This window comes from Myxocyprinus asiaticus, chromosome 35, assembly GCF_019703515.2.
Source record: "Myxocyprinus asiaticus isolate MX2 ecotype Aquarium Trade chromosome 35, UBuf_Myxa_2, whole genome shotgun sequence".
In the NCBI taxonomy this organism is placed as follows: Eukaryota; Metazoa; Chordata; class Actinopteri; order Cypriniformes; family Catostomidae; genus Myxocyprinus; species Myxocyprinus asiaticus.
This window is the reverse complement of record NC_059378.1, coordinates 22,838,811-22,865,268: the sequence shown is the minus strand read 5'-3', so window position 1 is coordinate 22,865,268 and position 26,458 is coordinate 22,838,811. Positions and strand designations below refer to the sequence as shown.

The 26,458-nt window shown below is 39.0% G+C and overlaps 3 protein-coding genes across 6 annotated transcripts in view; all 3 read right to left on the bottom strand.

The window, feature by feature from the left end:
* Window positions 1–250: 250 nt before the first annotated feature.
* On the bottom strand, window positions 251–16,244 carry LOC127426587 (amyloid-beta A4 precursor protein-binding family A member 3-like). Its single transcript, XM_051673489.1, has 11 exons — window positions 16,106–16,244; window positions 13,315–14,505; window positions 11,330–11,360; window positions 6,321–6,466; window positions 4,760–4,846; window positions 4,487–4,663; window positions 2,458–2,637; window positions 2,145–2,357; window positions 1,248–1,367; window positions 1,034–1,174; window positions 251–812 (listed from the first exon to the last, which is right to left on the bottom strand). The coding sequence occupies exons 2-11, from the start codon at window positions 14,398–14,400 to the stop codon at window positions 741–743; spliced, it is 2,253 nt and encodes a 750-aa protein (XP_051529449.1). The 5' UTR covers window positions 14,401–14,505; window positions 16,106–16,244; the 3' UTR covers window positions 251–740.
* Window positions 16,245–16,357: 113 nt separating this feature from the next.
* Window positions 16,358–20,064, bottom strand: LOC127426593 (peroxisomal membrane protein 11C-like). Of its 3 annotated transcripts, XM_051673498.1 has the most exons (6): window positions 19,785–20,064; window positions 19,466–19,586; window positions 18,910–19,095; window positions 18,645–18,823; window positions 17,071–17,142; window positions 16,358–16,972 (listed from the first exon to the last, which is right to left on the bottom strand). In XM_051673498.1, the coding sequence occupies exons 2-6, from the start codon at window positions 19,466–19,468 to the stop codon at window positions 16,747–16,749; spliced, it is 666 nt and encodes a 221-aa protein (XP_051529458.1). In that variant the 5' UTR covers window positions 19,469–19,586; window positions 19,785–20,064; the 3' UTR covers window positions 16,358–16,746. The 3 variants fall into 3 exon arrangements, with proteins under 3 accessions (XP_051529458.1, XP_051529459.1, XP_051529457.1); XM_051673499.1 differs by having other exon boundaries at window positions 19,466–20,064; XM_051673497.1 differs by lacking the exon at window positions 19,466–19,586.
* A 1,639-nt stretch (window positions 20,065–21,703) lies between these two features.
* The window catches only part of si:ch73-40i7.2 (FYN-binding protein 1), a 33,250-nt gene continuing 28,495 nt past the window's right edge, over window positions 21,704–26,458 (bottom strand). For both annotated transcript variants that reach the window (XM_051673490.1, XM_051673491.1), the window contains 8 exons: window positions 26,272–26,422; window positions 26,161–26,174; window positions 26,008–26,071; window positions 22,825–22,888; window positions 22,495–22,654; window positions 22,288–22,321; window positions 22,133–22,170; window positions 21,704–21,983 (listed from right to left, as the gene is read on the bottom strand). In XM_051673490.1, coding sequence (XP_051529450.1) covers window positions 21,958–21,983; window positions 22,133–22,170; window positions 22,288–22,321; window positions 22,495–22,654; window positions 22,825–22,888; window positions 26,008–26,071; window positions 26,161–26,174; window positions 26,272–26,422 — 551 coding nt within the window. In that variant the 3' untranslated portion in view covers window positions 21,704–21,957. The remainder of the gene's footprint in view (window positions 21,984–22,132; window positions 22,171–22,287; window positions 22,322–22,494; window positions 22,655–22,824; window positions 22,889–26,007; window positions 26,072–26,160; window positions 26,175–26,271; window positions 26,423–26,458) is intronic.

Below are 26,458 nucleotides of genomic sequence, written 5' to 3'. Positions count from 1 at the left end.
TATTAAAATAAGAAATATTTTGCATAAAGAAAATGAAGGCTATTTTAAATAAATGGATAATTCACTTAATGCATAATTGTCATGACAATTATGCATTAATATATATACAAATTATACAGTTCAAAGAGCAGTAATGGCTTCATGGTGGCCTGTCTCAAATTTTGGATCCGGACCGGTGTCATTCTACTCATAGAACAGTGTTTACTGCCTTATCTGTACAATTAAATACACGAGTCAGGGGAAAAAAAATTTATGTATGTCTCTTTAATAAACATCCAATACAGCAGCTATTAAAATATACCTCTTTCTAATGCTATAAACGAACCCTGGGATAATACAGGGTCCATTAATTTTTTACAGGCACTAAATTTTGAGCTCTGTAAAGAGCATGTAAACCCTTTAAAAAACACTGAACATCAGGTCATAACAGTGATAGTGCAGAAGTGCAAGAAGCTTGTGATGGAAGCCTCAAGATGATTTGCACGTAAGGCGTACAGTCTGGATGTGGATTCTAATGCATAGTCAATCAAGCACAAGACTTCCCTTCAGGCACCTTGGCTTGGCAGCATAAACAGGCAAATGTACACATTACAAAACAAAGTAGTTAAATAACTAGCTCTCTAAAACAGCTTTCAAATGAAGGCCCATAATCTCTATACCATTCTGCTAAAAAGTAGAATTTTAGAAGCAGTAAAATATACATTTGCATCTGATGGTGAGGACCTGAGAGGACCAGCCTCTTAAAGGAACACAGGTTGATCTAGTCCAGTCAGGAGACGGTACGTTGACGTTGGCATAGTCTTCAGATGAATCTGTTTACAAATGAGATGAAAATATTGATTATTCCTTGAACTCAAAGAAGTCGAAACGCATATGTTCATATTTTATTTAGTTTACGCCAAGCGCACACTTAAAGACACATTTTTAGACTCAGTATTTATTAGATATTACACCATAATATATATTTTTTAATATACTAAAAAATACCTGAAGATGGAGAAATAGTTTTTTTTAATTAGATCTGGGATCTTACCTCTCCTACGGCAGTGGACAAAATGTGGATGATCTTCTCATGGGCTGTGGCCACCACACTCTGCCCGTTGATCTCAATAATGCGATGACCAACTCGAATGCCCCCACGCTCAGCAATTCCTCCCCGCATTAAACTGCAAATCTAATGAAGAAGCCATGTTAAACAATACAAATCAACTTTACACTGTTTCTGCAACACATAAACTGTGGCTTACAATCCCGTCTTCCACGCTGAACCCTAGCTGATACTTGGTGTCTGGGCGCTTGATGATCGCCATGGTGACGGGTGGACAGTGGACGATGCTGAGCTTCACCATCGACATGCTCTTCAGGTCCTGGAGAAAACAGTCACTCATAACTGGATGTACACTAACTGGAGTCATGATCAGCTAATTCAGGGCTATTTTCTGCATGCTATTCTGCATGCTATTTTTCAACAAAAAAAAAACACTTAAAGGGATAGTTCACCCAAAAATAAAAATTCTCTCATCATTTACTCACCCTCATGCCATCCCAGATGTGTATGACTTTCTTTCTACTGCTGAACACAAAAAAGATTTTTAGAAGAATATCTCAGCTTTGTAGGTCCATACAATGCAAGTGAATGGTGACCAGACCTTTAAAGCTCCAAAAATCACATAAAGGCAGCATAAAATAATCCATATGACTACAGTGGTTAAATTTGTGTCTTCAGAAGCAATATGATAGGTGTGGGTGAGAAACAGATAAATATTTAAATCCTTTTTACTATAAATCTCCACTTTCACATACTTTCACATTCTGAAGGTCTGGTCACCATTCACTTGCATTGTATGGACCTACAGAGCCGAGATATTCTTCTAAAAATCTTTGTTTGTGTTCAGCAGAAGAAAGTAAGTCATAAACATCTGAGATGACATGAGGGTGAGAAAATGAGAGAATTTTCATATTTGGGTGAACTACCTCTTTAAAGCACCTCTAAATCAAAGAAAAAAGTTCCATATTCCATTAACAGTAGTTCCTTGCTATATGTTTATGAATCTGTTTGGATCATTTTTAATGAGCTGGTGTGCTCCCTTTGAAACAAAGGTTATTACAACAAATTATTCAAGTTTAATTGAAGTTCATCTTACTCGTATGATACTTTGGCAGGTGACAATAGGGAGCCCCACCAGGCTGGTGCCATTAACGGACATGATGCGATCACCGATGCTCAACTCGCCGGAACGTTCTGCAGGGCCTCCATGCAGCAAGTTGGCTACAACAACTGTTGGCAGGATGGAGCCCCAGCCAGACTCCACAATTGCAACACCTAATATATCCCCTGCCTTCTTCGATATACACACCTAAAAATAAACACAGGGCATTTCAAACTAGCTAGCTACACTAAAGACACTTATGTTGTTGAAAGTAACAACCGTAAAGAGAAAGAGGATGATGTCTTACCTCTCTGATGTTTTCTGAACGAGAAAAGTGAACCAGGTCTCCATTATAAAGCTCCTGAGTGCCGAGGTAATCACTATACTCGCCTGGCTGCAGGTCACTGGCTTTAATTCCGTTAGTATACAGAAACTGCTGATATGCGACCCCAAATGCCTGACCGATGGCCTGTGCAATGATCTGAGCCTAAAGTGGACACAAATGGGCAAAAACTGAGTGGCTTTTTGGAGTATAGTATGGTCTTTTAAGTATCGACAAGGGATATTAAAAGTACCAGTACTTTAGAACCATGTTGATACTGAAAAAAAAAAAAAATAACGATCAATTGTTCTACACAACAGTGCTTTCACCGCAGTCAAGCCAGCCGCACCAAAAATAATTTGTGCGCAACAAAAACTTCGGTAATATTCAAGAAGAGCAGAAAGATGGCACTTTCTGAGTTAGCCAGCTAGTCTTGTAGGCTAGTCTATTAGCTGTGAACACAATTTGTTATCTTTCTCTGCCTTTAACACACTTTATTTGGGATGTCCCGATACCGATATCGGAATCTGGTCTGACACCACGCTCATGTTCTTGTACCTGTGCTTGTAAAAATGCTCAGATACCAAAAAACTATACCATCTGACACTGGGTAAACATCAGCGCACAAATTAAAATCACATTATGTCCTAGTGTGATTATTAAACTACAAAGGCTGCTATTTAATGAGATAAATAAATAGTTTGCATGTGCTGTGCGCTTTAAAGTGAATGTGTGGAGCCGGTGTTGTGCAGACATAAAGTCACAAAGTGCTTATACCTTTTAGAGATCCTTGGTCATACATGGAAAACACCATCATGAGCATTGCATGCTCTGTTTGTAGCAGATGACTGCTAGCAGAGCACTAATTCACTTTTGTAGCACGAGGCACATTCAGACTAATGGTAAATATCTATTACATTTTTTGCAGTTTAATAATCACATTGGGTCATGTAGCGAACTGTTTTTCCGGAGGTGAGAAGCTACCGTCAAAAACATACAGAAATGACAAAATAAAAGCTTGATTTAAATGGAAAAAGTACAACAGAAATATATCACTGCTGTATAGTTATATAATAGTCACTGTCAAATTACTACTACTACTTTTCTTCTTTTTCTATTAGCTGCTCCCATAGGGGTCGCCACAGCGGACCATCTGTGATCTGGACTACTACTACTCATAATAATAATAATAATAATAATAAATCAATAGTATTTGTATTACATTTAAGCAATATCTCACATCTGTGATGCTCTGTTATGCAGCACTTTATTTAACAAAAATAACTCCTATGTTGTTTTTTGGATTGTTCTGTGAGGTTCTGTATAAAAGCACTTCATTTGATAAAAATAATACAATTTTATGTTGAAAATTAATTGTCCTGTATTCAGTTGATTAAAGTTTTAATCAATTAATTTATTTAGACACCATTTTGAGGAAAAAATTCAATAAACTGTTGATATGGAATTCAGAAAAAACCAAACAAAAACAAGTATTGGTATCAGCGAGTATCGAAAAGGAAGTACTGGTACTCGTTCTCAAAAGAAATGGTATCGGGACATTCCTACACTTTGTGTACTACCATGGATGGATGCTACTGTTGGGTTTTTCATTGGCCATCATCATAGACTACTATAAGTAATGACAACAGTCTATATGCTTAAAATGTTAAGAGCTGAATAAACACCTTTTCATGCCACACTGTTAGGATCTATGGAACTACGGCTGCAGGAATATGACTAAAATCACAATTGTTGATAATTTCCATTGATATTTTTATAGCAATTGATTTCAATTAATAGGATTTACATTAAAACTTTTGTCCCACTAAGCAGCATGATAAACAAAGCTGTTACTGAAATGTATAATAATTTATACTCAAAGCAAGTAACTGACTTGTTTTTGATTGGTTACAATGTTCAACTGCTGCAAATTAATTGTGCGGCCCTATGTGGAACATTGTTTAATGTAAGAATTCGAACTTCTGCTATATCCGAGAGTACATTTTTTACTCACATCCTCTGAAGAAAACACGTGGCAAATCATCCAGCACTTCTTTTGTGGTGCTGTGGAGCTGGCCGTGGAGTCTGCTGTTTTGCCACCAGCTGGCTTTCTGCGAGCCATCAGAACCACAATATTCCCGATGTCTGCAATGTATGAAATCATCTGCAGAGCATGATCCATCATGGCCTCCTGGAAATGAGAGAAATAGAGAAATAAGCCACACATCTGAGAAGACAGTGCTGATAGAACATAAAAAGGGGTTGTACGATTTTGTTTGGGTCAGACCTGTGTGTCAGCACTCAATATTTTGATTCTCTGTGTGGAAATGAACAGATCTACTTCAGTCATAGGCTGAGACTCCCCTTCAGGTGCCTACATATTATATAAACACACATGCACATATATCAAACATAAATATTCAGATCAGCTGATGCAGTAGCCATGTTATTCATATCTATATGATCCCTATTTGATGCTAGGGTGCCGATGGTGGTTGTCAGGGCATGCTATGTGGTTGCTAGTGTGTTCTGTGTGGTTGCTTAAGTCAAAAGAGTCCACCCTCAAGTCTCTATAATACTCCTGGACATGGCCTCCTCCTTCAATGCAAGTCTATGTTTTTAATTTTTTAGAGCTGTCAGAATTAATGAGTTAACGCATGCGATTAATTTTAAACGTTTATCATGTTAATCTTTCTTAATTGCGATTAACGCATTTATCGTTAATACAGCATAAACACAGGTGTGAAGGGTGGAACCTTTGTAATGTGTCCACCCGGAGTCATTACACTGACGCACACACCACTGCGCCAGAGCCATGTAGATTCTACCATGTAGAGCCTACAAGCTTAGCGTACGCGGCGATCCCATTGACATTCTATGGGCAGAACTATCTTAACCGTAACACACTAAAGTTGACCGTTACGCTCTCCTATGACAGAGCTGCAGAGGTTATCTCATTAAATAAAATAATCTCTGAATGCACTTCCCTGTCAGTGATAAAATGATGGAGAAAGGAGCTATTTAATGTGCAAAGTAAGCCCAGATGGGACTTGTGACAGAAATTAAGTATTTTTCAGCCAATGTAAAGTGCATGGTGTGTTCAAAGTGCCACGTGACGCAGGTGTTACCGCCCTGACGTGAATCATGAATGCAGCTGCATATTTGCTGTAGGATAGCGAATAGCCACAATCTACCGGAAGATTAATATAGTGGAGGATTTGAGTTTAAGAGATTTAATGCCCACTGCAATGAAAATGCAACCTATGTGGGGACTAGTTCTTTCAATTAGTCAAACTCCCACTTAGACTTTGGGAAACATTTAATGTTACTTGAATTGGTGCTATTTTAGTGAATTTCTATTTATATTGTGGAAGACTTTGTTTGGAAAAAGTTCATAAAGCATTATATTGCTACATCTTGTTTTGTTTTCTTCCTAAGATGGAAATAAATACATTTTGACAAGAAAAGAAGTATATATAGTGTCACATTTCAGCACTTTCAAAATCTGCGATTAATCGTGATTAACTACAAAGAAATTATGCAATTAATCGCAATAAAAAAAAGATTTAATCGACTGACAGCACTAGTTTTGTGTGCGCCTATTTTAAATCCCGCCAAGAGAATTTCGTAAGTCTGAAAGCTTAGAGATGTAATAGCACAACTCTTCCCAATAAGCCATACGATTTGAGCTATCATTCATGTTTGTAGCACAAATGGTGTGGGATGAGTTATGCAGGGTAAGGGTTAGTTCAAATTCCAAACCCTTAAGAATGAACAATAATAAAAATTATACTAAGCAAACAGCACTAGATAAATGTGCTTTTTAAGAATAAGTGATACTGTTTAACCTTAATGCGATCCATGGCCTCCTGTGCTTGGGCCATACGAGCGTTGGTGGAGGGATTCTTCTCAGACTGCAACTGTGTAGATCCAAGATATTTTGCCCCAAAGATAACCCCATCCAGGAGGTCTTCAGGGTCACATGGACCAGGCACTTAGAACAACAAAATGACATTATTTATCATCTGCTCCACAAGATCTCTAATGACACTTTACAATAAAGTTGTATTCATTAACAATAGTTAACTACATAAGTTCAAATGAATCTGAAGTCTCTAGTTCTCTCGTGGAGGAGGAAGCGGGAGCCGGATAAAGAATCCACGTGAGTCTTTATTTTTAATACACTTCTCAGTATTTTCACCACTGTTTGCTTTTCAGCACAACATGAACACACACAAACACTGCTGCGTGCGTCTCTCTCTCTCTCTCCTCCGGCGGTCTGGACTCCCATTTTATCCCTCTCCATCTCTCACTGTAACACAGAACAGCTGTTAGAGCTAATTTCCCACAGGTGTCAATCATTGCCATTCTTCCTCTCCCGGCCTCGCTCTCCACAAATGTCACTCGGCCACGCCCACATTACCAAATACCCGACTCAGGCCGGGGAGCATTCCGGCCTATGACTTACTTCCCCCCCATTTCTAGAGAGGAAATCCGCCACAGCCATCTTCACCCCCAGCCTGTGGACCACCATTAACTTAAAAGGCTGGAAAGCTAGATACCAACGGGTGATCTGCGCATTGGTATCCTTCATGCGATAGAGCCACTGGAGCGGGGCGTGGTCCAAACAGGGAGAAAGCATGCCCCAACAGATAGTGCCAGAGGGTAAGGACCGCCCACCTGATCGTGCTGTATCTAATCTCCCTTAGTCGCAAACTGTCACTGATGTACAGCACGGGGCGCTCCTCCCCCTCCACCATCTGGGACAGTACCGCTCCCAACCCCCTGTCCGTTGCATCCATCTGCAAGAAGTCAGGAGAGTGCATTAATGGCCTGCCGCAAAGTGCAGCTTTCACCCGTGTGAACGCCTGCTGACACGGCTCCGTCCACTGGACTGGATCTGGTGCCCCCTTTTTAGTCAGATCAGTCAGCGGGATTGTGATAGTTGAATAATTAGGCACAAACCTGCGATAATAGCCAGCCAGCCAGCCGTGAGTCCCGCCCATCTCAACGACCTCAGGACAGCCCTCAGATTCTGCAGGTGCCGCTGCCAATCATTACTTTAAATAATGATGTCATCCAAATAGGCAGTGGCATAAGCAGCGTGCGGTCTGAGGATTCAGTCCATGAGCCACTAAAACGTAGCTGGGCCCAGAACAAACCAAACGGATGTGTCACGAATTGGTGTAATCCGAACGTTGTGGAAAATGTCGTCTTTTCACAAGACATGAGAGTTAAGGGGATCTGCCAATATCCCTTCATTAAATCCAGTGTCGAATAAAAGCGAGCTGTGCCTAACCAATCGAGCAGCTCATCGATCCGAGGCATCAGGTATGCATCAAATTTAGATACCACACTGACTTTTCTATAATCCACACAGAACCGGACTGTGCCGTCACTCTTAGGAACCAAAACCACCGGGCTGGCCCAGTCTCTGTAGGATTCTTCTATTACCCCCATATCCAGCATGGCCTTTAATTCTTCCCGAACCACTTTTTTTTGTGCGCTCGGGTAATCGGTAGGGACGACTACGTACCACAACCCTTGGGGTCGTTTCGATATGGTGCTCTATTAGATTTGTACGACCGGGAAGAGGCGAGAACACATCAGAAAATTCTCCTTGCAACCTGGCAACCTCCGTGACTTGGGATGGTGAGAGGTGGTCTCCACAAGTAACCAGGGTGACTCGATCGGTGGCTTTTAAGTTCACCTCCGGTCCAAGATCCTCCCTCTCCGGAACCACTGCCGCCAAAGTCACGGGGACTGCCTCTCTACACAGCTTTAGGAGGTTGAGGTGGTAAATCTGACGTGCTCCGCCTCTATCCATTTATTTCACCTCATAATCGATTTCCCCAGTTCGCTGTGTGACCTCAAAGGGTCCTTGCCACTTGGCGAGTAATTTAGAGCTCGATGTGGGAAGCAATACAAGGACTTTATCTCCCGGTATAAATTCCCATAGTCAATTACCCCTATTATATAGCCGGGTTTGATGTTCTTGAGCATGGAGCAAACTCTCCTGTGTTAACTGCCCCACTGTGAGGAGATTTGTTCTCAAGTCAATAACGTATTGAATTTAGTTTTTGCTGTTTGAAGGTCCCTCCTCCCAGTTTTCCCATAGGACGTCGAGCACGCTGCGCAGTCGATGCCCGTACAATAATTTGAATCGGGAGAACACTGTGGAGTCTTGCGGGACCTCTCATACTGCAAATTATAGGGGCTCGACCCACTTGTCCCAATTTCTAGTGTCTTCGTGCACAAAATTAAGAATCATATTCTTTAGGGTTTGATTAAATCTTTCAACCAAGCCATGCATTTTGGGATGGTAAACACTGGTCTGATTCGATTTAATCCTCAATAATTTGTACAGTTCACATAATGTACGTGACATACATGTAGTGCCCTGATCAGTGAGGATTTCTTTCAGAATCCCCACTCGGGAGATGATCCTGAAGAGTGCCTCCGCAACACTTCGCGCTGAAATTTTGCGCATAGGCACTGCTTCCGGATATCGCATTGTCCACCAGAACCAACACAAAGCGATGCCCGCATGCCATCCGTTCTAACGGCCTGACGAGGTTCATACCAATTCTTTAGAAGGGGACCTTAATCAAAGTAGGGGGCACAATGGCGCTCTTGGGGTGGCCGGCAGATTCATCAGCTGACATTCACGGCATGCCGCACACCACCTGCGAACATCCCTGCAAATGCCCAGCCAATAGAAACGGGCCATTAGAGGGTTCAGTGTCTTTTCCTGACCTAAGTGACCTGCCATCGGATTATAATGAGCCATCTGGAATAACATTTCCGACGGCTCCACGGCATTAACAATTGGGTTGTATCCTCCTTTGTCCTGCATCACTCGATACAACCGATTCTTGATAATTGAAATATACGGATATGTGAGAGCAATGTCTAGCTGGAGGCATTGACCATCAATCACTTTCACTTGATCAGGCATGCCGAAGGGTCTCGTCTCACGTCTGCTCCAGAGGGAAATCCTCTATCGGGAATCCTCTAAGGGCTGGGGAAGCTGAGACTTCCCCCTCCCTTACATCCTCGAGGTGGAGCTAACGTAGACGGCCCTGGCACCGCCTCCCCAGCCAGCAAATCACACACCGAAACATTTTGTTGCAGGACCCATCCACACACATTCCCCTTAATAAAGTTGTAAATGCCAGCCAATTCGTACCCAAGATTAGTGGATGGAAGAGGCGGGGACTAACCGCAGCCTCGACACTATGCTTTTGTCTCCAAAATTGAATAATGACATCACTATAGGGTCATTTTTGCATATCCCTGTGCACACACCTTCCCTTCACCCGCCGGCCTGTATCCAAAGCCTCGGATTGAACCAAGCTTTGGTGAATGGAGATTTTATTACAATCCACCTTGGTATGTTCCCCCCTTAATACTCACAGGTATCTGGTATGCTCCTGCTTGATCGGGGGCGGCCTGTGGCGCGTCGGGGATCCGGACCAATGTCCCCAACCTCCATCACGGGGCACCGGTCCTGGAAATGCCCAGGTTCCCCGCAGCTCCAACAGACTGGCCCAGACTTCACGCCCACTCCCGTGGCAGCGGATTCACCAGCCTATGGGGGACAGCGGAAAGGGTTAGGGAAAACCGGCGGGTTGAATGTCCCATGGGAAAAGGGAACCAGTTTTGGGGTCGGAATTCACAGTTTCCAGGAAATAGGAACAGGACGAGGGGAAGGAGAGGGGGAGGGATGAGAAAGAGAGAGATAGACAAGGGGGCTCGCCTGCCCCCGAATACGCCACCAAATGGTCCTCAGCCAGCTGGATTGCCTCCGTCAGCGACGCCGGGGCGTGGCACTGGCCCCACTCAGCCGTCCCTTTCAGTAAGCAGCCGACGAACTGCTCCAGCACCACAAGGTCAATGACAGCTCCAGCATCGCAATCCTCTGCCAGCAGCCACCTCCGACAGGCGTCATGGAGCTGTTGGGCGAATGCGAATGGGTGGCCGAGCTCGCTAAACATCAGCGAGCAGAAACGTTGACAGTGTTGTTCAGGACTCTGGCCGACCTGCTGCAAGATGGCTCATTTCAAGTCTTGATACCCCAGGAGTTTGGCGACTGGGAGTTGTTGGGCTGCCAGTTGAGCTTCTCCCGACAACAGAGGCAGCAGCCGGACCACCCACTGGGTCTCCGGCCACCCCAGTGCTTCCACCGCCTGCTCAAATAACTCCACGAATGCCTCCGGGTAGTCCTCTAGTCCCATCTTGGTGAGCGTGAAGAGGCATGGGGGGCCGGTGGCGCATCGGTAGAATCCCTCTGGGGCATCAAGCTCCATAGCACCTGTCGATCATCCGCTTAAGCTTGGAGGGGGCCCTGAAAGCACTGCTCCTGTTCCTGACACAGCTCAAGCAGAGACTGATGTTGAGATTGTTGGATGTTGAGAAGGATCTTGAGAAGTTCGGTGAAGGGCGAGGACTCCATGACGGCGTATCTTCCTCCAAAAATGTTTTGCTTTTCAGCACAACATGAACACATACAAACTCTGCTGTGTGCGTCTCTCTCTCTCCCCTCCGGCGGTCTGGACTCCCTATTTATCCCTCTCCAGCTCTCACTGTAACACAGAACAGCTGTTAGAGATAATTTCCCACATGTGTCAATCCTTACCGTTTTTCCTCTCCTGGCCTCGCTCTCCACAGATGTTGCTCGGCCACGCCCACATCACCACAATGAACTAACAATGAACTACTTTTTCAGCACTTAATAATCTTGGTTAACGATTTAAGACCAATTAGTCGACAAGTCGTTAAGCCATCCCACTGACTATTTGATTTTGAAAATATGTAGCTTTGTGCATTGCTGAAAAGAATTCTACATTATTCATACCATTCTTATAAGCAGGCTGCATCTCAGCTTTCTGTTAAAAGACAAAAGAAAAAAATTTGGTCAGTGATGTCACAAAAGTCTGATGTTTCTAACTACCATAACAATAAAGGTTATTCATCGATGCATCACGTTTCTTTCTCCAACAATTCTGAATCGAACCTCAAAAATTCAGAATCGATTCAGAGTTCAATTTAAACCGTGGCAGCGCAGTAGCAAATATGTGCGCAGCAGAGTGAGATGGTAGAAACAAATTGTTATACGCGCATATACTAAAGCCAAGCACACACAGCATGACTAATCACAGACAGGGTGTATCAACCACACGAACATTCGTCCCTGACTGAAACTACGATCCCGAAATTCATTCACAATCTCTTGCAAAAAGAAGAGTTTATTTGTGATAGCATGTCAACAAACAACATGAAAGATGGGTCCACGCCCATTATTGCACTGATTTGCAAAGAACAGGAACAAATAGCTGAAAATAATGATAAGACAGCGGTTCGGAAGACGTGGGTGATGTTTTTATTTTCGTTTTTTTTTTCTGTCTCCTACTTCCCAGTGCCTTTCTCTCATCTTGCGCTCTCTCTCTATTTCATTTGGCTGTTGCTCATTGGCGGTCTCATGCTCATCAGGACAGTGCACACATGAGATGCTTAATAGATTTCTTAAAGGAATAGTTCACCCAAAAATTAAAATTCTCTTGTCATTTACTTACCCTTATGGCATCCCAGATGTGTATGACTTTCTGTCTTCTGCAGAACAGATTTTTTGAAAAACATCTCAGCTCTGTAGGTCCACACAATGCAAGTGAATAGGTACCAAAACTCTGAAGCTCCAAAAAGCACAAAGTCAGCATAAAAGTAATTCATATGACTCCAGTTTTAATTCATGTCTTCTGAAGCAATCCAATCGGATTTGGGTTAGAACAGACCAAAGTATAACTCCTTTTTCACAATAAATCATCAGCAGTCCCCTTGGTGATCATGATCTCAAGCTCAATTACACTTCATAGCGCCATCTAGCACTCTGCACATGCGTCAAGCACTAGGAAGTGTAATCGAGACAGAAATGGCAAGATGTACGTTGAAAAAGGAATTTTATTTTGGTCTGTTCTCAACCAAGTCATGGATTAAACCACCGGAGTCGTATGGACTACTTCTATGCTGACTTTGTGTTCTTTTGAGCTTCAAAGTTTCAGTCACCATTCACTTGCAAAGTATGGACCTACAGAGCTGAGATATTCTTCTAAAACTCTTCGTTTGTGTTCAGCAGAAGAAAGTAAGTCATACACATTTGGGATGGCATGAGGGTAAATGATGAGAGAATTTTCATTTTTGGGTGAACTGAACTATTTAAATATAATCAGCTGAAGTATTTAATTTAATAGTATTGAGTGTTTTGATAGATAGCCGATATTTATTTTCTGTTATTTATTTTCTTGTGCCTTAAAGAGATTTCTTTGATTAAAGATTCTAAAGAAAGAAAATGAAAAACTGTGAAACTCCTTTTAACTGAGTGTGTTGATAGAGAACTGTTTATTGAATTTAATGGACATTGCATGTTTTGTTCACAGCTCATTCATATTGAATGTGAAGGGCTTCTTTGTTAATAAATAAGTCAGAGTTCACTTTTATTTATATAATTGTCAATTATGATGACAATACTGCCATACAAGGGCTGTAAATACACAGTAACTGTACCATTTGATTTTCATGTAGATTTTGTAGTTACTGTAATTTTCTTAAAAACCGGTTATAGTTGAGCCAGAGCTGTCAGTCACACTCTAAGAAACCCGATTTTGGTCAAAATGTGAAGTTACTGTGTTTTGCCTTTGCAAATCAGAATAATCAATAAGAAAAATGTTGATGTATTAGGATTCAGTTTGGAATCGGATTGTGACTTCAAGAATCAGAATCGAAAAACATCATAAGGTACCTAAAGATTCCCACCCCTTATAACAACAAGCACAAACTGTCTCTTACCTGATCATTGCTCTCCCCTACAGATTGATCTGTAGCCAGGCCTTCAGACGCTACCCACTGTTCCTCCTCTGTGACTCCTGAGACCAACAGCTCGTCCTGCAGGTGTCTATGCCAGGCATCCTCGCTGTGAGACGCTGAAAACATCTCAAAAGCATCACTGCTCTGCCTTCTAAGTCCTGACCGAGTTTCGGCATTCCCCTGTGGGTCGGCTTTGGGTTCCTCAGGGTCTGGATCCTCCAATAGCTGCAGAAGTTCTTTCTGATAATCCTGTGAAAAGAGCAGAGCTGCGGGGATACTCATGTCTGCACATGCTGGTTGGGCATTCGGCTTCAAGTCCTCGCAGGCGGGGGCGGCGGCTTTTGCTGGAGTAGAAGAGTGATGCGGAGCACTGTGATTGGCCGAGTCATCAGGAGTGCAGTGGGTGGGAATATTAAGAGGAGTTGATGGATGGAAGAAATGGAGCTGAGTCAGGAGACTTTGAATGTGAGAGTGGTCAAGATCATGTATCCTACTCATTTCTTCATTCTTAATTTTTCTTTTGTTCTCCAACACCTGCTTCTCTTTTCTTTGCCATTGCTCTTCCTGATTTTGCAATCCACAAATTTCTGGCTTGGCCTTGCACATTTCTTGAACCAAAAGACCCTCCATTTTTTCCGAAGCTTCACTAGAGTCATGAGCTCCGAAGTCAGCAGCAGATATTTTATCTTCATTCAAGTCCATGTTAAAAGATCCAGGACCCTCAAAATCTACCACCAAACAGCTTTCAAGTTCTCCAACCAAACCGGCCTCGCTGGATGAGTCAGACCTCCAGTCCAGTGGAGGGGGCTCGATTAGGTTGTAAGAGTCTAGATCCTCCAAGTCGGGGCTGTTTTGATTTTCACTGTGGAAATTAGTGGATTTGGAAAGGTTTGTTGAGTAGTCAGTCTCCACCATGAGAGAAGTGCACAAAAGATCAGAGCTGTCAGCAGCGCTATGTGCCTCCTTGGCTGAAGCTTCAGTTCGAGAGTTTAAGGACTCATAAGGGGAAGGTTGGAAACTCTGTTCAATCTCCAAACCTTCATCGGGGAGAAAATCCTGCTCTGCCATTCTTATTTGTACAGTCAAAGTATTTGGCTTCTCTCCAATAACTTTTAGACTTTCTCAAGTAAAAGCATTAGAAATCCTTTATGAATCACCTATTTTTCAAAAAGTCTTGGGCCATGTAGAACAACAGAAATGAACAGATTAGGAAAGTGTAAGATTAAAACAGTTAGTGACCATGAAATAAACCTAAACACATACTACCATTCAAACATTTGGACAAACACACTCATTCTTTATTATTACTATTTTCCACATTTTAGAATAACAGAAACGTCATCAAAACTATGATATAACCCAAATGGTAGTATGGGAAAGTTCAAAACAAGTTAAGCTCAATCGACAACACTTATGGCATAATGTTGATTACCACAAAAAAATAATTTTGACTTGTCCCTCCTTTTCTTTTAAAAGAGCAAAAGATCTGGGTTACAGTGAGGCACTTACAATGAAAGTGAATGGGGCCACATTTTTGGAGGGTTTAAAGGCAGAAATGTAAAGCTTATAGTTTTATAAAAGCAATTACATTAATTCTTCTGTTAAATCTCATGTATTATTTGAGCTGTAAAGTTGTTTAAATTATCATTTTTACAGTAATTTTAGGGTTTGTTGACATTACATCATCATGGCGACGAAGTTGTAAAATTGGCTATAACTTTACACAGAAAAGGTTAATAAGCGATTTTATCACACTAAAACCATGTTAACACACATATTGTTTATGTGTTGTGGCTATACTTTTGAAACAGTGAGTATTTTAATGTTTTCGGATTGGCCCCATTGACTTCCATTGTAAGTGCCTCACTGTAACCAAGATTTTTGCTTTTTTTTTTAAAGAAAAGGAGGGGAAAGTCAAAATAATTTTCTGTGGTAATCAAAATTATGCCACAAATGCTGTTGGTTGAGTTTAACTTGTATTGAACCCAGAATATTCCTTTAAGCAGTCACATCTCATTTTGTAGCCTCCACAAAAAGTAGCCACACTGGGCACATGTTAGCTGCTTTTCCTTCACAATGCAGACCAACTTATCTCTCTCTCTCTCTATATATATATATATATATATATATATATATATAAATAATAATAATAATACAATTTAGATTTTGTTAACAATATGGAGAAACAATTTATATGTCTCCATAACTTATTTCAAGCATTTGGGCATAAACCTTTATATCAAAAGGGTTTAAAGACAATGAAAAACATAAATTCAGTGTCCACATTTTTGACCACTAGGCTATTGTTTTGTATTATAAATTGAGTGATAATACTGTCATATCATGGTAATGTTTGAATAAACCTTGGGAAACTATGAAAATACAATGATATGAGTATAGTTATCATTTAGTTACCTCAAAGTATGAAGGTGTAACACCCATAACTAATTATCTATAGCATAGGACAGAGTCGGACACAGTACTTTTGGTATGTGAAGGTAAATCTGAATGTCTACAAAGATAATATACATTCTGTTATAATGACATGTGTAAGATTGTAAACACAGATAATGATCAGCTGTGTTGACTTGGCTACTACGTGGACGGCTCAAAGTGCATGACACTGTTTATTCAAGCATGCAAATGATCAGCGAGTAAAAACAATAAATCTGTTTTTTGTAAACTAAACAGAGGATATAAACACATATGCTACCTACAAAATGATCTGAAAATGCGCTTTAGCTCTTTATTGTAAAAATGTCATTCTGCTTACCGTCACTCTAGATGCCCATCAATAATCAATCATCTATCCATATCACACAAATTCTTCCTGGTCACTCAAACGGGTGTTGGAGCCGGTCAAAAGGTTGTTGTGTTTCGGTGACACATTCCTAGTCAATATCGGGATTAATTTAGTAGAAAATAGAGATCTTTTCTCGGTTGTCATTTATGGTGTTGTGCCGCTCCACAAAACTTCATCAGCATTGCGCATGCGCCAACCGACAAGACATGACTAATCCATCGCTTTATCATTCACAAAAATTACATTTCATTTTTATACAAAGGCATCTTTACATTTACGACAAACACATAAAAAAATAATTTATGTTGCAATTACACTTGATGCATATCTACATCAAACATAATCATCTATATAAAATGTAAGAACATTTAACAGTACGAGCTTTGAATTATTTACCAGTGCAGAATTGACAATAGGTCTAGAATACTGTTTCATCAGTTTTCCTGTATGAATTGCACATTACTAAATAAAACAGCTGCTGTCCTATCAGTGTCAGCAGATTCGCCAATGCAAGCAGCAGCCATTTATTTAAAGGCAAACCGTTCACAGATTTGAAATCAACGTGAGTTTCTGCCACTTATTTAAAGTGTAAAACCATCCCACAACATCAGTCAGGAACATGCTCCTTGATCACTGGAGCTCAAGTGTAGCAGGCTGATCAGAGAGGAGGTTGTTCCCATCAGTCCCACCAGCCAAGGAGGAAACCTCCCAGCCCAAAGAAATCCAGGTGGCATCCAGTGAATGGCATTGCTGAGATCTGCCAGGCTGCTTAGGATACTGAAGATTTCCCCTCGGATCTGCCTCCGGAGTGTAGCTTTGTGAGCAAATGCTTCCTCCCTAACAATAAGACACAATGAAAGCACTATTATATATTTGCGCAAGAGGCAGTGATGGTGACTTTGAGACATGGTCAATATGTCTTTAAAAATTAACACCTGCTGTCAGCAGAACCTGCCCTTTGACACTTCTGCACTTTCTTCTTCAGAATCAAGATAAGTCTGATGGATCTAAAAACAAAACTTGTTGTTATTTACCTATGACAAATATTAATTTAAAATCACAGTGGGGTCCAACAGTCTGATACCACTAGTGAAAATGCTTCAATTGTAATGAATTTTTCTAATTGAATACAAAATATTTATATTACAAATGTTTTCATTAGGATAACAATTTGAGTGAAGGAAGCAAAAATTTACTTGAATTTCAGAATTTCTTAGTATTTGGAATACTAAGAAATTCTCCCTTTTTTGTGTTGCATTTTTAAAAATCCTAGAACTTTATTTCCGAGTTTAAATATAAAATAAATAAAAAAATAAATAAAAAACATTTAAGATGTCACTGATTTAACATTTAACCCTTCAACTGTCTTCGGTCATTTTTGACCGAGTTGAATTGTTTTTGTAATAAAATTGGTTTCCTTCATCAAAATGGTACGAGGCTTGGTGACTTTTTCTACACTTGCCATCTCAACACACACACAAAAAATGCTAACTAGATTCTATGAGTTTGTGTAGTTTTCAAGAATTTATTATTTATTATAAGACTTTTTTTTTTTTTTTTTTTTTTTACAAACAAGACCTTATACTTCTTCACTGTTTATTCCTTTTTTATTGCTTTCTTCATCTTGCTGTTCTTTATCTTGCGATATTTTATACTTAATTTACTTCACTGACTGAATCTGAATTTATTTTCATGTTTGCAAAATAAATGGTTTGTAACAAAATGCTTACTGTAAGACTTCTCTTTGTAAAACCATTGTCAAGTTTGACTGCAAACATAAATACAATGCTAAACTTTGATAAATAATAGTCTTTGATAATATCTAAATATACATCCAAATTTATAACCTGTGATAATATCTAAATTAACTTTGTTACAACACTGGTCTGCAGTGACCAGGCAGCATGTGTGAATCGCTGCAGCCATCTACTGGTTATAATTGTCATTTCATGTAAAAAAAAAAAAAACATTTCCAGCAGATGCTCCAAATGCATGACAAATTTTGATATTTTCTTATTTTTCAAGTTTAATAAAGGTTATGTTTTTAATTAAGTGAAAGTAATATAAAATGTGTTTATTTTATATGAAAATAAATGGTGTAATTTAGTCATTTAAAGGTAAATTAGGTCTAAATATGATACAATTCCAAAAGAAATGCATAAGTTTAGTATTATTTAAAATAATAAGAAAAATTAAAATAAATTAAATGCATGATTACTGTATCCGGTCAAATTTGACCAGGAATACTAAGAGTGTCGGCCTGTAACAAGAGTTCAAAACGTCTTGGTGGTGTAAGTGACCAGAGATTGTACTGTAAAATAGAAAAAAAAAAGTCTCATTAAAACACTGTTATTCTTGAAGAAAAAAAATAGAAATGTTGGCATAAGAAGTTTGGAATAATTATAATTTATTTAACCTTTTTAATTTCTTAATATTTTTTCTTTTTTAATAGGTCTCAGACATTTGGACAGCACTGTATATGATGTTGTCGGGTCCACTCTACTTTTACCTGAGTATGCTCAAGAGCAGTGACATGCCCCAGAGGACTGTGCTCAGCACCCACCACTTGTCAGATTTGGTTTTGATGAGGTCTGCATCTGCTGCCCAGGCGATGTGCTCGCAGGGGTAATACAACTGATCAGCTACATTATTCAGAATGGACATCCACCGCACCAAAGCATCCTTCTCCTGAGAAACACAAAAGCATGGCCATTACATCAAACTCTCCATCTTTCAAATAGAGTTATAAACCAACAACTGCCCCATTTCCTCACCGTGGCTCCTAACCCATAGTTTGTGGAGTATGCCAGCATAGACAAGTCATCAAAGAGCCTGAGTGTGATTCTGCACTGACTCAACTGAGCAGAGAAGAGCAGAAGACGTTTCCCCAATAAAGACTGAGAGTTCTTGGCAGAAAAAACTCCACCTACCAGCTGAGATCCATAGCAGAGAATTCTGATCTAAACCCAGTAGAAATGCAGGATAATCAAATCACTGTGAGATTCCTTTAACGTACTGTAATCAGCCTTTAGATGATATTACATGATGTCACCATACAGTCAGCTTTTTGCTTGAAACTGGTATACATAGCTGAGAATGCAATTTATTACAAAATACAGCGGGATCCAAAAGTCCGAGACATTGAAAATATGCATTTTTTAATCTTAATTTAAACCAAGAAATAAATAACTTTTTTTCAAATATTTTCATACATGAATGTTAAGATTTGGGAAATTTTAAAACAGAGAAAACGTAGGAAAGAAATTTTTAATATTCAGAACTATTGTAGGTCACTACTCAAATGTAAGCAAATGACAATGTGACATTGACCATATTAATTCCATATTATGCTGTTCGTAAGGGCAGATTTCCTTGCTTTCATTGAAGTACACAAGATGATCTTTGGAAGACAGAAGTCTGTGGACCCATGCCAGCTCAGCTCAGGTGCATGCTGACATTAAAACAAAAGGGAACATACCAAATACCACTCCAAATAAGAAATTCTGGAAATTTAAGAAATTAAATTTTATTTCATTTTCAATTAAAAAATTAAATAAGCAGCACTGGATGTTTTCCTGTCTATGCATTAGATATAGGCCTATTTATATACACATACGTACACTTCTAAGGTATGTAACCATACACTTACCACTTTATCCCTTCCTCTGTAGGACTCTAAAACATTTATCAAGGATTCAACTGAATTCATCATGACTTTAACTGTCATCCGCATACTCACAACCCTCTACTTATCGTTTGCAAATATTTCGAGACGAAAAACTTGGCACACCACTCTAGCTAACGCTGTTAAACCTAATGCACATATTGTGCATTTTACTACATCAATATTCACTCTTTCTAGTTTCTGCTCCTGTCTTGCGTTTTTTGACTTCGAACAGGAAATCGTTAATGTTCACACAGACCAAAGCAGTCAAGAGCCGATTGAAGTGTTTCGTGATGTGGGATTTGTGACGGCATCAAGGTTCTCTGCTACTTCAATAACAACAAAAACACTCTTACCTAATGTGTATTTAGGTTTGGGCGTTGCAGTTTAAGTTTGTATTTATAAAAATAGGAGACTTAATAGCTACATAAAAACGCAACTAATAATAAAAGCACTTGATCTTCTAGATTGAAAATGTTTTCAATTACTGATTTTAAATTATTATTATTATTTTAAAATATATTTTTGTGGGGCTTAATGTAAAAGTTGTTCGGAATAAAATTTTTTTTTACATTTATTTATATTATTTTCCTCTTAAATAAGCAGTGAATCAATTTTGTTGAAGAATTTTTTTTCTCTCCACTGGCTTCTCAAACTCATAAGTCCCAGGGGTCCTGGCCCTGATTATGTATGCACGGCCACCAATCGGGCTAATCAGCCGAGGAGAGGGATAAGTGCAGGGATCCGTCATTTCGAGAGAGAGAGCCACACACAGCTGCCGTGTGTGCATTTATGTTTTGTGTCTTTAAGTTTAAATTAAAATATTACTTTGTCTGTTCAGCCGGTTTCCGCCTCCTCCTTTCCCATGATAACCTTGTTACAAATGGTATTGGAATTTTAGTTGAAAAATATTAAATCTATTAATTTTAGGTGCATATAAGCCAATGGGCACAATGCCGCATCATCAGAATTTTTCAACATAAGGGAGGAGAGCACATCTCTCGATCCCTTAACAGCGTGAAATCAGTACAGCAGGAAAGCTATACAGAGTCTCGTTCCCTCCTTTCAGAGAACCAAGGTTATAAGGCTATAAATCCTTCTAAAACATCCACCTCTCCAACTGTGTCCCACCTTACATCTAAGAGCTGGAGTCGGGCCTGGGTTGTGCACTGGCTAATATGCACACAATATGTGCGCATGGGGCAGAGCAACAAGCGCCACCTTACAAAATGTCATTGCTGTCATTTTATAGGGTTTCAGAGATTGGTTCTCCCAAAAGGAGCTCCCATAACGCCAGCTACTTACGCAGTTTCGAAGTGACCTACCTGTAAGGAGATGTTTACCATCTGTTTGTGTTAGCTTGAATAAAGTCAGACATGATGTTTTCCTTAGACGCATTTATTTTGTATCCAAAATTATGTTTTTGAGCAAAAGAATGTAAAACCTGGTGTATTATTTTTGGTCAGTTTTCACCTATATAGTGTAAATTTTCTCTCCATTTATATTTGTCATTCTCACATTTTGAAAAAATTATTATGAAACGTTCTAAAAGCATCAAATCGAATCCTGAAAACTTCCAATACCACGATGAAGCCTAATATTTTGATACATTAACAGTCACACCTACTCCATTGACAAAAGGGCCATTCATTTGTAGTGAAGTCATTATAAGGTAACACTGAGTTAAAAATGAATTTAGAGGTAAAAAATTATTTAATGCATATCACTTTATTGTGCTTCAGTCCCTGTTTTCCCTTGGTACACTCAGACCCTTGTTTCTGGCTACAAAAACGATCTCTCTTATTGGCTCTATAATGTAATAACTACATAGTAAGTACTTTTGCATGACTTAAATATGCCAGTTACAATGTAAGTATATTTCAAAATGAACAATGAACCAAACAAAAAACATAGAACTTTATTTTCATTTGAACAGTTTCTGGGTTGTCATTTACAAAATCAAAAAATAATACTAATATCAAAAACATTCCTATGACAATTAAATCATGCTATACATTTTCCCCCATTTATTTCCACAATATACAAAACTAAAGTCAATGTCTTTAAATTGCGTGATTCATTCATTTGTTAGGGGGAATGGAAGATGTTCAGTTTCTCTTTACTTTCTCAGGTCACCATCATATTGCCACATAGCATGTCAGCTGTCATCATTATCATATATATCTGCCATTAAACACACAAAATAACAATAATTAAACGAACAAGCTCATGTTTATTAATCGCTTTCTAATTCAAACAAATAAAATATCTTTATTTGAATTTTCACCATTAACATGAAACATGCAACATTTTAAGGAATAAAAATGACATACCTGATGCAGTGTCAATGTCATCGTAGATCTCACCCTCCCTGAAAAACAAAAACAAATAATTTGATAAGACTGAAGAAAATAATGTAAATAAAATTGACAAAATTTATCTTTAAATATTAAAGCATTATTCAGTGTTAAAATAAACATATACACACGCATGCAGAAGATAATTCAGGGGCACATATCCATCTGTGCAAAGAAAAAGGAAAACTAGGTTAGTTATCAAACAATTTTCATGATAAAATAAGTATACAGAACTCTTCTGTAAAGATAAAAGCAGATGTTTATTTTACTGCTTTTGCACCACGAGTTAAGACAAAACTTAATGGCATATATTTCCCACCAGATGGCGTGTGACTCACATTTGCCCAGATTGTTACGGCACAAAGCTTTCTTCTCAGTCTGTTGGAGAACCTCAAGAATCTCTCCACGGACAACTGTCAGGTCTTTGCTGCCACCCTTCTTTAAACTAGCATTAGGATCTACCATCATGGTGTAAAGAACTCTGATGGGCCCTTCAAACTGTAAAAAATTGATAAAAAATTTTTTTCTGATGAGTTGATTAAAGAGTTCTATATCTTTTTAAAAATTTTACTACAGTTTTTGACATCCAACAGCCTCTCATGAGAAAAATCAACAAGGATCTGAACTAATATGAGAAGTAAAAATGGAACACAAGGAGACAGATTCACCTTAAACTTCTTTCGCAACACTTTCTCATCTTTTTCTCGCAGCTTGGCCTTTTTTGGATCATGGCTGAAGAAAAATCAGATAAACATCTTAAATTATAATTTTTACTTAACAATGTTAGTGATCAATACATAAATATTAATAATAAAAAACTTCACTAAGGCAGGTGATATTGTACACTGGTGAAACAAAGCAATCTTTTTTCTCTCTCTGGTAGTTATCCATTAACACACAGTTATAAAGTGGCTTGGAGATCTTGTCATTTGTTTAAAGCTTAAACCAAATTGGTGGAGACTGATATGTACGGGACTTTTGCAAACACAATGTAAATAAAAGAAAAATAATTTCCTGCTGTTTCTTACACTGACCAGCTAATGTTATGGCAAAAACAACCCAAAAATGTTCCCAAGCCATTCCAAACCTGTATTATTTTCTTTCCTCCATGAAACAAAGGAGATGCTGGGACATTCTACTTGAAGGGATAGTTAAAAAAAATATATATATGTATATATATATATATATATATATATATATATATATATATATATATATATATATATATATATATATATATACAGGTGCATCTCAATAAATTAGAATGTCGTGGAAAAGTTCATTTATTTCAGTAATTCAACTCAAATTGTGAAACTCGTGTATTAAATAAATTCAATGCACACAGACTGAAGTAGTTTAAGTCTTTGATTCTTTTAATTGTGATGATTTTGGCTCACATTTAACAAAAACCCACCAATTCACTATCTCAAAAAATTAGAATACATCATAAGACCAATAAAAAAAACATTTTTAGTGAATTGTTGGCCTTCTGGAAAGTTCACCAATTCACTATCTCAAAAAATTAGAGTATGGTGACATGCCAATCAGATAATCAACTCAAAAAACCTGCAAAGTTTTCCTGAGCCTTCAAAATGGTCTCTCAGTTTGGTTCACTAGGCTACACAATCATGGGGAAGACTGCTGATCTGACAGTTGTCCAGAAGACAATCATTGACACCCTTCACAAGGAGGGTAAGCCACAAACATTCATTGCCAAAGAAGCTGGCTGTTCACAGAGTGCTGTATCCAAGCATGTTAACAGAAAGTTGAGTGGAAGGAAAAAGTGTGGAAGAAAAAGATGCACAACCAACTGAGAGAACTGCAACCTTATGATTGTCAAGCAAAATCGATTCAAGAATTTAGGTGAACTTCACAAGGAATGGACTGAGGCTGGGGTCAAGGCATCAAGAGCCACCACACACAGACATGTCAAGGAATTTGGCTACAGTTGTCGTATTCCTCTTGTCAAGCCACTCCTGAACCACAGACAACGTCAGAGGCGTCTTACCTGGGCTAAGGAGAAGAAGAACTGGACTGTTGCCCAGTGGTCCAAAGTCCTCTTTTCAGATGAGAGCAAGTTTTGTATTTCATTTGGAAACCAAGGTCCTAGAGTCTGGAGGAAGGGTGGAGAAGCTCATAGCCCAAGTTGCTTGAAGTCCACTGTTAAGTTTCCACAGTCTGTGATGATTTGGGGTGCAATGTCATCTGCTGGTGTTGGTCCATTGTGTTTTTTGAAAACCAAAGTCACTGCACCCGTTTACCAAGAAATTTTGGAGCACTTCAGGCTTCCTTCTGCTGACCAGCTTTTTAAAGATGCAGATTTCATTTTCCAGCAGGATTTGGCACCTACCCACACTGCCAAAAGCACCAAAAGTCGGTTAAATGACCATGGTGTTGGTGTGCTTGACTGGCCAGCAAACTCACCAGACCTGAACCCCATAGAGAATCTATGGGGTATTGTCAAGAGGAAAATGAGAAACAAGAGACCAAAAAATGCAGATGAGCTGAAGGCCACTGTCAAAGAAACCTGGGCTTCCATACCACCTCAGCAGTGCCACAAACTGATCACCTCCATGCCACGCCGAATTGAGGCAGTAATTAAAGCAAAAGGAGCCCCTACCAAGTACTGAGTACATATACAGTAAATGAACATACTTTCCAGAAGGCCAACAATTCACTAAAAATGTTTTTTTTATTGGTCTTATGATGTATTCTAATTTTTTGAGATAGTGAATTGGTGGGTTTTTGTTAAATGTGAGCCAAAATCATCACAATTAAAAGAATCAAAGACTTAAACTACTTCATTCTGTGTGCATTGAATTTATTTAATACACGAGTTTCACAATTTGAGTTGAATTACTGAAATAAATGAACTTTTCCACGACATTCTAATTTATTGAGATGCACCTGTATTACCAATTCTCCAAGGGTATGCAAACTTTTGAGCACAACTGTATATAGTACTGTGCAAAAGTTTTATGCACTTGGGAAAAATGTTGCATAGTGAGGATGTCTTCAAAAATAATTACATAAATAGTTTTCATTTATCACTTAATGTCATGCAAAGTCCAGTAAACATAAAAAAGCTAAATCAATATTTGGTGTGACCACCTTTGCCTTTAAAACAGCACAAATTGTCCTAGTTACACCTGGACACAGTTTTTCTTGTTTGTTGGCAGATAGGATGTTGCAAGCTTCTTGGAGAATTCGCCACAGTTCTTCTATCTATCTATGCTGTCTTAATTGCTTCTATCTTTTATGTAATCACAGACTGACATGATGTTCAGTGGGGGGCTTTGTGTGGGCCATGACATCTGTTGCAGGGCTCCCTGTTCTTCTATTCTAATCTTTTCTATTTGCAAAAGTAATGTTTGGGAGTCTAATATTTATATTTCCTATTGACACACTAAAGCTGAAGATATAAATAACTATCTTAAGACAAATGTTTTTGTGAAACATCTTATGTGCCTAAGACTTTTGCACAGTACTGTATATATATATATATATATATATATATATATATATATATATATATATATATATATATATATATATATATATATATTTAGCACGTTTGGAATGACATGAGGGTGAAAACTTGGAATGTGCAAAACTACCAAATTCATAATCGACTAGTCGTTTGGTAGTTTGAAAGACTAGTCGAGTAGTCTGTGTTAAGGATAATAAAAACTATATGAATTTTGTGATCCACATAAGAAAGAAAGTTTTACAGGTTTGGAACGAAATGAGGGTGAGTAAATTAAGACAGACTTTTCATTTTTGGGTGAACTGTCACTTTAAATGACAGATACAATCGAAAAGACATTAATTATAAGAAAGATGGCAGATACCTGATCTCTGGCGGAGGGGGAGGAAACTCCTCATTCATGAGCGGGTCCACATCATCGTACACATCTGAGAGGGACAGAAGCCAAACACATGTCAATCCATGCAGAAAAACAACATCTGACCTCTCTGAAAGTGCCAGTCAGTGAATTACTTACCATCACTATGAAAACTGTTGAAAGAGAAAAAAAAACAATATGAGCTCAATTTCAATGTGAGACATGTAAGAAATACCTTCTTTGATCCTTACATGAAGCGTGGTTTCTCACCTGTTGAGTTCGTTGCTGGAGCCGATGTCATCGTACCATTCCTGGCTGACGGTTTGGCCTACAGAAGAGATGTGAGAGAGAGTGGCTTGCCGGATTTTTCGCTTCACTTCCTCATAATCTACATCCACGCAGATGTTACTGAGGTAGCCAACTACAACAGGTAAACACATATGTATGACTTTATTAA